The sequence below is a fragment of the Scatophagus argus genome, chromosome 16 (genome assembly GCF_020382885.2).
Source record: "Scatophagus argus isolate fScaArg1 chromosome 16, fScaArg1.pri, whole genome shotgun sequence".
In the NCBI taxonomy this organism is placed as follows: domain Eukaryota; kingdom Metazoa; phylum Chordata; class Actinopteri; family Scatophagidae; genus Scatophagus; species Scatophagus argus.
Genome location: NC_058508.1, coordinates 22,079,541 through 22,088,931, shown reverse-complemented (window position 1 = coordinate 22,088,931; position 9,391 = coordinate 22,079,541). Strand labels below are relative to the sequence as shown.

The 9,391-nt window shown below is 48.4% G+C and overlaps 2 protein-coding genes across 2 annotated transcripts; both read right to left on the bottom strand.

Annotated features, from left to right (window-relative positions):
- Positions 1 to 285: 285 nt before the first annotated feature.
- Positions 286 to 3,957, bottom strand: kat8 (K(lysine) acetyltransferase 8). Its single transcript, XM_046414181.1, has 11 exons — positions 3,492 to 3,957; positions 3,011 to 3,085; positions 2,677 to 2,855; positions 2,541 to 2,594; positions 2,238 to 2,402; positions 1,990 to 2,079; positions 1,704 to 1,844; positions 1,157 to 1,250; positions 856 to 1,006; positions 601 to 755; positions 286 to 485 (listed from the first exon to the last, which is right to left on the bottom strand). Exons 1-11 carry the CDS (start codon positions 3,940 to 3,942, stop codon positions 421 to 423), a joined length of 1,620 nt encoding a protein of 539 aa, XP_046270137.1. The 5' UTR covers positions 3,943 to 3,957; the 3' UTR covers positions 286 to 420.
- A 454-nt stretch (positions 3,958 to 4,411) lies between these two features.
- On the bottom strand, positions 4,412 to 8,631 carry rnf25 (ring finger protein 25). Its single transcript, XM_046414182.1, has 10 exons — positions 8,369 to 8,631; positions 8,020 to 8,091; positions 7,369 to 7,465; positions 7,142 to 7,209; positions 6,989 to 7,058; positions 6,799 to 6,870; positions 6,268 to 6,414; positions 6,106 to 6,195; positions 5,886 to 6,023; positions 4,412 to 5,252 (listed from the first exon to the last, which is right to left on the bottom strand). Exons 1-10 carry the CDS (start codon positions 8,383 to 8,385, stop codon positions 4,653 to 4,655), a joined length of 1,371 nt encoding a protein of 456 aa, XP_046270138.1. The 5' UTR covers positions 8,386 to 8,631; the 3' UTR covers positions 4,412 to 4,652.
- Between the last annotated feature and the right edge of the window lie 760 nt (positions 8,632 to 9,391).

Below are 9,391 nucleotides of genomic sequence, written 5' to 3'. Positions count from 1 at the left end.
TTCTACACGTCCGCTCAGACTCAAACCGCGTGATCAGACTAACACGTCACTAAACATGAAGGCAGACGCCAAATTCTACTGTCCCTGCAGGCCTCAAACCAGAGCTGCACAGAGAACCAGTAAGAAAGAGCCGAGGTGGTCCGTTTCTCCGTCTTCCTGTTGGTGTAAATACGCTGATGATTTTAATTCCTCTGAAGCCTGGAAACGTTAAAAAGACGTTTCTGGCAGATATTAACATAAAGTTAGTTGACTGACGGAAATAAAGAAGAAATCAGGACAAAAGTCTGGATTTTTATATAGACATATATTTTAAGAAAATACCAACACATACTACTAACAGCTATGTACACTGAGTTTTCCTAACAGCAGGACTTTGCCAGGTGAGCTCGGCAGGTGAGATGCACAGGTGATGTCACGGGTTCACTTCTTGGACAACTTGGCTTGTTTATTTTTGGGGGGCGCCCACTTCAAACACATAGTGTCCACTGTGAAGGAGACAAAAGACTGCGTTGTTGCTAGGAGACGAGCACCATGGGATGTCACAAGAAACAACAACACAGCGTGGATTTCTTCTTCTACTGCTGAAATGTGCGGGCTGACCTGTGATGGGGGGTTTCTTGTACTGGGCGCTCTTCAGGTGCTCCTCCACCAGTTTGGGCGTCACGCAGATGACGTGCTGACCTTTCCAGTACTTCACCATGTTGAGCGACTGCAGCGTGCTGATGATGTCGCTCTGCGTGATGCTGGTCATCTGACTGGAGGGACACCAGAGGGGGGGGTTTGAACCACCTGAATGACTGCGGGTCAATTCAAAAGAAGGCGGCGGGTGTCCGATCGTGTGACCTGTTGTCCTACCTGAGGTCTTTGATGGACAGCGTCCCCCTGAAGTCCCTCAGGATCTCCAACAGGACCCAGGACCAGTAACTTCTGTAGCTCAGCTTCCCCAGGTCAGACAGAGGCTTCTCTGGAGAGCCGACCGCACTCTCCAGCTTCGACAGCTCATAACCTGCAGGCACAGCAGCAGCAGGAAGAGACAAGCCGTCACAACACGCCGTGATTCACGTGTGTCCCACCACCATACGCTGCAGGCCAACAGGAGCTCCTGTCAAAGTTAAGGTGAATAATTGGCGAAAAGTAGCGAGTGGCGCTGACTTACTGAAAGCGATGAGGAACTTCCCGTAGCCTCGGCGTTGGTACGGCGGCAGGGTCAGGATACACGCCACGTTGTTCCCGTCTGGAGACTCTTTCTCCTGAGCAACAAAACCAAAAGACAGTCAGTCATGATGATGTTTCTGCTTGTCCAACCTCTGACGACTTTAGTGTTCAGAGACGACACCACAGCGTCCATGAACTGCTTACAAACAGAACTGAAGGCACCCAGAACAGTTTCTGACCAATGCAATCAATACCTTCAGTCTCAGGTATGACCACACCTGTGATGCACTACACACACCTTTCTAAAGGAATGTAAACAATGAATGGATGTAAACGACGTAGGCTTTAAAACATTTTTTAAATCAGCTTTATAAATCTTTTATGAGGAAGGACACGCATGCACACCGTTACCGAGGCCTGCAGGAGACACTCGGGACGTTTCGTTCAGAAACACCGAAGGTAACGTTGAGAGGAAAACTCCACAAGGTGCCTTTAATGACATCGTCAACGACGTAAGATGCTCCACCCACACTGGACTTGAGTCTTACTTTGGAGAAGTAGCCGACGATGTGCGCTCCCTGTTTGTTGACTTCGGTGAGGATGTAGAAAATAAAAGGCTCCACGTCAAAATAAAGCGTCTTGTGGTCCAGGAATAGTTTTGCTAGTAGACAAAGATTCTGACAGTAGATCTGCAACCAGAGCAGCAACGAATCACAGTGATGCACATTACAAAGATCTTCTCTCTTACAGAATCCACTGAACACAAACAGCAGAGGAACAGAGTGGGAGGCAGAAGCCAGACAGCAGGGGCAAAGACCGTCCAGGTGTTCTCACCTTGTGGTCCCGCCCATCCACTTCATACACGGATATGTTGCTCCTCCTGTAGATTTCTTTGCCGGGAGGCTGCCTCCACTGACAGTGGGACTGAGGAGACAACAGTCAAATTGTTCATCCTGGTGCTCAACTTTGCAGGATTTGAATCACAATTTTCTTTAAAAGATAAACAAGAAAAATCTCAAAATATTCCACAGGGGCATTACGATGGGCAAGCAGCTGTGATTCATAGTGAAAGCCGCACTGACCAGGTGATGTCTGAAGGTCTTCTCGTACTTCATGTATTTAAGGCAGTACTCGCAGATCCACAGCTTGGGCTGCTTTCCGTAGTCCTCAGGAAACGGCGAGAAGTACCAGGCGTCGATCTCAAAATTTCCTATCTGGATCTTGTCCACATATTTGACTTTGGTGATCTGAGGAAGAGACGTGGGAGGCGGTTCAAAGAAGAACACGATTTTCATTAAAAGTAGCAGCAAAAGCTGATTTAACGACTGAGAGGACACAGCAGGAGAAGAGATCAGAAGGAGCAGCAGGACAGGACTCGACCCTACCGCCTCATGTTCCTTCTCCAGGGCGGCTGTTGTTGGGTCCATCTCTGCATATGTCTGCAAAGGGAAACTCCGTCAGGCAAACATCGAGCAGAGCGTCACCACAAACAGCACAAAACACCTGACAAGACACACTCACCTTCTGCACGTGGTTGATCTCATCGTGCTTACGCTTCTGGTTGCGAGTGATTTTCCTTTCAGGCTGTTCACCCAAATCGCCGACGCCCCCGATCTCTGTGCTCTTCCTCACAGCATCCTTCACGGTTTTGGTAAGAGCCAGACGGGATTTTCCCACCCATTCGTCCAGACGTCTGTTGACTGACAAACAAAGTAGATGAAGGTCGCAGTGCGGCAGCAGTTGAGGGGATGGAGAGGACAAACTCAGGAAGGCAGAAAAATCAGTTCTGATGATTTCAGGGTTGAACTGTGTGCACTGAGTTCATGAGAACATCAGGAAGTCGTGATGTACTCACATCCTACATAGTGAACGTAAAACTCCTCTCTGCCCTCCTGTTCATTCAAACGGGACTGAATGACTTCTGCTGTATCTGAAAAGAGAGCAAGATCCACACATTAATGAGACTCTTCTCCAACAAAAGGGGTTTAGTTCACGCTCTTTATCTCACGGATGGGATTTAAACTTTTACGACTCAATGCCTCAAAGCTTATTAGCGAAGATACCGAAATGCTGCAACGTTATAATCAGCTGTTTCAACTGACCCGTCTGTTGTTTGCACAGTTAAAAGCTATGGTATTATCATCCAACTTGTGCTCAATTTTCCAGAAAGATCCAATGATCATCATCATGAAGTCGCCTTACTGCCTCGCTGGTCAAAAACCTTAAAATTTTTAATGGAGTTTGGTGTGAATTTCTCTCCGAACAAACAGCTGTGCTCAACACAACTAATGTTAAAACGCTAACTGAAATTGGGGTGAAACAGACGAATCACTCACGCCATGTCTTGTCGGCTCGTTGACATAAATACGTCTCTCCAATCTCCACCGACACCTCCTGCTCCCTGCCGCCGCAGAGCACACCGCCTCCGTCCGGCGTGTGCTTACTACCAGAGCCCCCGGCTTCTCTACCACCGCCTACGGCCTCCGCCTCGTCTTCTTCCCCGCCACTGCCGTTAGACGAACACGCAGCCGGGATACTACTGTTCAGTTCACCCCGCTCGCTCTCCATATGACCGGAATCCATGTCTACGTCCATTCTTGAGTCTTTTTTGTTCTTGTAGCTTTTGTGAAAGTCGGTCCCGCCAGTCATAACCTCCGCCGTTTCAAAAACAACAACACGCCTCTGCGACCCTGCGCAGATCCAGAGGGGCAGGTCCTCCAACGAAAAACTGCCAAGATGGCGTCGGTGGGAGGATCCACCCACAGCCCTTCGTCCCGGAATGCGCATGCGTCAACGTTCTACAACTACAGGTCCCATAGGCCTTTGCTGTTTTCTCAGATCCTTTACCAGTGTACTTCCAGCTACACTGTATACAATATGTAAAATAAGATAAACCTTTATTTAATAAAGGATGAGTAACCGCTTGTCCCGCTTTACAGCTGAGCCACCCACTTAAAAAAATTGTTGATGATCATCAAAGTGAAATTAGCAGGAAATTACAGCAGGCTGTAAAACCACTCAATATGCAGGTAAAATATCCTCCGGCAGTTCTAAAACCTGACGGTCGGAGATCAGCTAACATGGGCTGAGTTTGGGTTTTAGTGGCTGGTCGGCGAAGCAGAGGACCTCTGTGGCTTCAGTCCTCCCTCAGTCCTCCGTCTGCTGAGGCGTCTGCCTCATCAACAGAATTCAGAGCATTCAGTGTGACGACACTGAAGCACAATGAAGCTAATTATAACAGCAAACACAGACACACTGACATCCAGAGAAAATTTAATTTGTACTTCTCTCAAGTCATATTGCACCACAACACAAAGCAACACCCATCTGTATCTGATATTAGTGTGCATGAAAGTGCGTACTGGAGACCGGGATGACGGGGACGCCGAGGAGGAACAGAGTCTACGAGAGTCAGTTCTGCTGCAGGGCTTCAAACTATGCAAAGTGATGACGGAGGCACACGCACGTTCGTCCATTGGCCCTCCTGTTGCTCTTTGTCATAGCACCTCCTCTCGGCCCTGGTCTCCCTCCTCCACCTTGTGCTGGAAGCCCCTGCTGTGACCCCTGCGGGGCCCCCCTCGTCCTCCTCTTCCTCCTCCTCCGCTCCGTGAAGCTCTCCCGTCCCAGTGGCGGAGGACAGGTGGACCTCTTCTCCTTCCACGAGCGCCTGCAGGGTCTGCAGCATCTTCTGGGCTTTCAGTGTCCAAGGCTGGCCGATGGTCTGGAGACAGCAGTGTCTCACGGTGCTCTGCCGAGACGTCCCCGCCCGTCTCGGCATTTGCTTGCACCTGTTGGCCGTGTTTACCCTGAGCTTTGGCTTTTGTGGGTCCTTCGGTGCAGTGTGAGGACAGAGAGAGCTTGTCCAGGTGCTCTGAGATGGCAGCGGCCCTCCTGGGTTGTGGTCTGGACCTGCCTCCTCTCCTCTGGTCCCTCATCGGGTTCTGACGCCTCTGGCCCGGACCTCCGCAGTGTGACAGTCCAGGAGCAAACCGGTCCGCTCTGACGCCACCTCCATCAGAAGAAACATGAGAGGCAGAGGGCGCCGGCGGGGGGCCAGGGGAGACGTCTGCGTCCAGGTTTCCATTTTCAGACGGGGTCTGTGGGAGGCGACATGCATCACGATAAACGTTTTTGCACAGCGTTACAAATTAAGAGAGATCATAAAGTAGCTTTAGAGAAGCATGAAGATGCCCTCCTTCTCACTGGACGGAGCAAAATGAACAGACTCTGACAGCAAACAGCAGCCTCGACCTTCCGCTGTCCTCTTCTTCCAAACCATAAAGTCCAACTTAAGTTCAACTTAAGCACTTAAGTGGAAGCCGAGTAGCAGAAACATCCTGTCTGTACTTTCTTTCGCATGTCCTGCACTGACAGTAACGGAGGACCCTCACTATGAACATCTGCCACTCTAACTTTGTTTCTGTGCCTCAGAAGTCGCTTGCAAGATTTGTTTCCTTTTGCCGAGTTCATGTTTGTCCTCCTGTAACAAAACGTAGAAACCTCTGAGCCTTAAAAGGTCCGGCTTCCATCACAAGGTTTCCAAATCAGTAGCATGTATGAGAGAGATAAAAAGAAGATTTTTATACTGAACGGTGTGTGATCACTTTAAGATAATCAGGCCTTGAAGATTAACAAACACAGTGGCAGCGAGTGGGCTTCTAGTCGGACAGACCCTCTCTGGTGGAGCAGCAATGTTTTGCACCTAAAGGTGGCTTGTGGTTGGTTCTTACCTCATTGATGTGGATGAGAAAACGGTTCGACTCCACCTCCGGGTCAATGATCCCCCCTTTAGCTCGCTGTCTTTCCAAAAGCTTCTGGAGTTCACACCACTTCTGCTGAAAGCTCGAGCCAATCGCTGCCTCGTCCAGCTGAGAGAAGAAGAAAAAGTCGCCTCAGGTTGTGGCTCTGAAGGCTTTGTTTGGTGGAGTAAACGTCAGAGGGAGGCTTTACCTCAGGCAGCTGGGGGGCAGGGGAGGACAGAAGCTGGTCAACGTCGTACGTTAGAGGCTCCCTGCACACCGGACAAACCACCGTCAGCTCCTGTGGGACGAGTCGGAGATTAAACCTCTTATCAGAACGTTTCAGTGACTCTGTACGGCACACATATCTGACCTGGTAGGCTGTTCTGTCTCTGGTCTTGTCCTCCTCCAGCTCCTTCTCCCTCTGGCGGAGCTCGCTCTCCGAGTGGCTGGCGTAGCGGCCGAGGCAGTGGCAGTGGAAGTAGTGATAGCAGCTGGTCTTGGTGAAGGCCTCTCCCTCCTGAAGACGTCCAGGAAACACAGAAACACCGATGGGTTTGCTTTCATGTCTGGCACATGCAGATTTGATCATTTCTGGAAACATCTGCAGTTTAATCCTGCATTTTACGGCCACTAGGGGGCAGCAACACACCACTGACATGCAATATTATCATCTCATGGCGTTTTTATTGCTGTGTCATGAACACAACTACAACCAGCCTGCGTGAGAAGCAACAATTATTCTCCTTATTTGGAGAATTAGGTTTATAAAATCCCAGAAACCAGAAGAATGAACCAGGGTCCTCTGGAGGCAGGAAACCTCCTGAGACAAACCACTGAATTTAAAAAGTGAAAATGAATTCCAAAATGTTCCTCTTTGTCAGGCTGATGGGAAGCTGCGTACCTTAAAGCCATACAAGCAGATGACACAGTTCCCGTGAGGAATGTTGCTCTCGGTCAGGATCTCTTTTGCTTTCTGGAGGAGAGAAAAGCAGCAGGCGAACAGTTAGAAATCTGAGTCGGATCAGCAGCTCGGCTCATCACGACCTTCATTCACTCAACCTAGACGGCATTAAAGGGATGTCCTTCCTGACCTCAATCAGCTGATACAGCACAGGTGAGCCCAGGCAGGACTGAGCCTCCAGCTGAAGACTCTTCTGGACGCTGACAGGAAGCAGTTGCACGTGATTACAGGACGTCACAGCTGATCTTAAAACACAGTGAGTCCAATCAGCTCAGCTGCTTACCTGCTGAGTTTGTCATCGGAAAGCCCCCGCGGGTTATGAATGGAGATGGCCGGACAGGACAAAGGATACTGAAACAGAGAAGAATCAGACAGAACTTCTTCATCAAGTCTGCTGATGATCATCTGCAGGAGGAACCAATGAGCTGCAAGCCACACACAGGAAGTCAGATGCACTCAGTCACCAGCTTCACCCCCTGCTACAGGTGAGTCACGGAGGCATCCACGTACCTGCTGATCCAGAGTCAAAGTCAGAGTGAGTCGGACAAACTGGGAGACCGAATCCTCCGCCGTGGACGGGTAGAGGACCAGGCTCACCTCCCAGTCCCTGAGGACACGACAGCAGAAACAAACACTGGAGCCATGTGACATCAGATCAACGTGGACGTGTGAGCAAAAAACAGCTGCACAGAACAGGTTTCGAGATGTTCAGTCAGATGAAAAGGTTTGTCGACGACATAACTTATCTGAAGGAAGTGTCGTCTGCTGGTCAGTTTTTAAAATGTTATGTTCTTTCACAGTTAAATGACTGTGGTTGTGTTAATGCTGTGAGTAACTAACTAAAGAAGCTAAATGTGCTACACTGGTGTACTGGACTACAAGGTAAAACACTTCCCTCTGAAACCCAGTTCAGGTGAAGCAAAAGTACCACAAACAGCGCATCATTTGAGCAGGTGCACCAGGTTACTTTCCTCCACTGGCTGTGGTTTCCGCTATAGTTTAACGTTACGGTGACTCGGTTAGGTGATGTCGGCATGTCGTTGTGGGCTGTGGTTTCCTGGTTTTATTTGAGAGCTGCGATGAGCCCTCACAGCCACAGGTCAAAGCTGTGGAAGCGAAGCGACCTAAGCTAACGTCCATTTCAGCGAACGGTTGTCTCACCCGTCCTCCCTCCTGTTGACCAGCAGCTCGTCCACATAGATGGACTGCAGCACCTCGATCTCAGACAGCACACTGCGGACACAAGCACACAGCAGTTAACGTGTACAGTTGTGTTTCTGGGCTGTTTTCTGGCCGCTTCGCGTCGGTTTAGCTAACGTTAGCGCGTTAGCCCCCACACCGAGTGACCGGTTAACGTTAGCTGTATCAGACCGGCTGCATTCCCGTCGGCTTTCACTCAGAACACCGTGAGTGTCACTGAATAACGTAGCTGTACATGAAACACACGAGGTGTCATGAAATGTATTTGAGTTTTAAGGGGAAAATTCAGACATGCTGTCACCAAACTCACTCGCACTCCGCTGCCATGATGATGTTTCTGTGCGAGCCGCTAGCTGCTACAGAAAATTGAATTGAAGACCTTTCAAAACGGAAGTTTCTGGGACAAAATATAGAAATACCAGAACCCTGATTTAACACGCTACAAACCACGTAACTACAACACAAATTAAGGCTCGTTACTTAAACTATTAACGTGACGTCCCTGTCCCGGTTGTCAAGAGGCGTATCTATAATGCGGTCTAATTTGAAACGTTTATTTTAGAATGTCAGCAGCGGAAGTTACAGAACGATGTTATGTCGGACTTGATGATGGTGGAAACGACGGCTAACGTGAGTGACCGGTGATCATGTGTGTTCATTGCCCTCCAGTGGTCACAGTGTGTAACTGCACCTCTGCTTTGAAAATACTATATTGAAAGGTGTATTGTTACTTTGGTTTATATTTAATGAATTTAAACACCCTGTTGTTTTTGTTTCCATATTTTTTGTGAAACTAAACAATATGTTTCAAATGTGAGTGAAAATCACCAAAAATTCTGGACGCAGACGGCGAATAGTGGCATAATATCTCAAACGCAGAGCGTCCAGCTTTGTGCAGAGGGACGGTTTTACCGTAACCACTAGAGAGCAGACAAATCATGATTGTGAATGCACACAAGCCTGATGTCTAGATGATGTCTATCGTACTTTTATTACGCACGCAAATAAGTTATCTAAAAAGACATTAATAATGATTACATTGATATTTAATATGTGTGGTGTGTCGTTAGTCACAAACGGAACTGGAGTGTTGCAGTTTCTCACTGTGACCGTTGGAAGGCAGTGAATATAATAATAAATAAATAACTAAATGAAACCGATATGTTATGGATACATGTTTCATATTACTTAATACTAGTATGTACTATAAAATATATACTTCAAATGTTTTGATGATAATTTTGTATGTGTGGTGGATGGATGTTTTGTTCCTCTCCATTTTCCCCCCAGTATGTTCAATAAAGCAGCGTTTCATCCCAAATCTGTCAACGGC

Bases quoted from the DNA above. Each gene is read 5' to 3' on its own strand.
- kat8 (XM_046414181.1), bottom strand. From the start codon at position 3,942: ATGCGCATTCCGGGACGAAGGGCTGTGGGTGGATCCTCCCACCGACGC. The intron at 3,086-3,491 runs GTGAGTGATTCG...CTCTCTTTTCAG, and splicing joins ACGAGCCGACAAGACATGGC to ATACAGCAGAAGTCATTCAG. The intron at 2,856-3,010 runs GTGAGTACATCA...TTTGTTTGTCAG, and splicing joins TTACGTTCACTATGTAGGAT to TCAACAGACGTCTGGACGAA.
- rnf25 (XM_046414182.1), bottom strand. The intron at 6,024-6,105 runs GTAAAGCCTCCC...TTCTTCTCTCAG, and splicing joins CTGCCCCCCAGCTGCCTGAG to CTGGACGAGGCAGCGATTGG. The intron at 5,253-5,885 runs GTAAGAACCAAC...CGCCTCCCACAG, and splicing joins TTCTCATCCACATCAATGAG to ACCCCGTCTGAAAATGGAAA.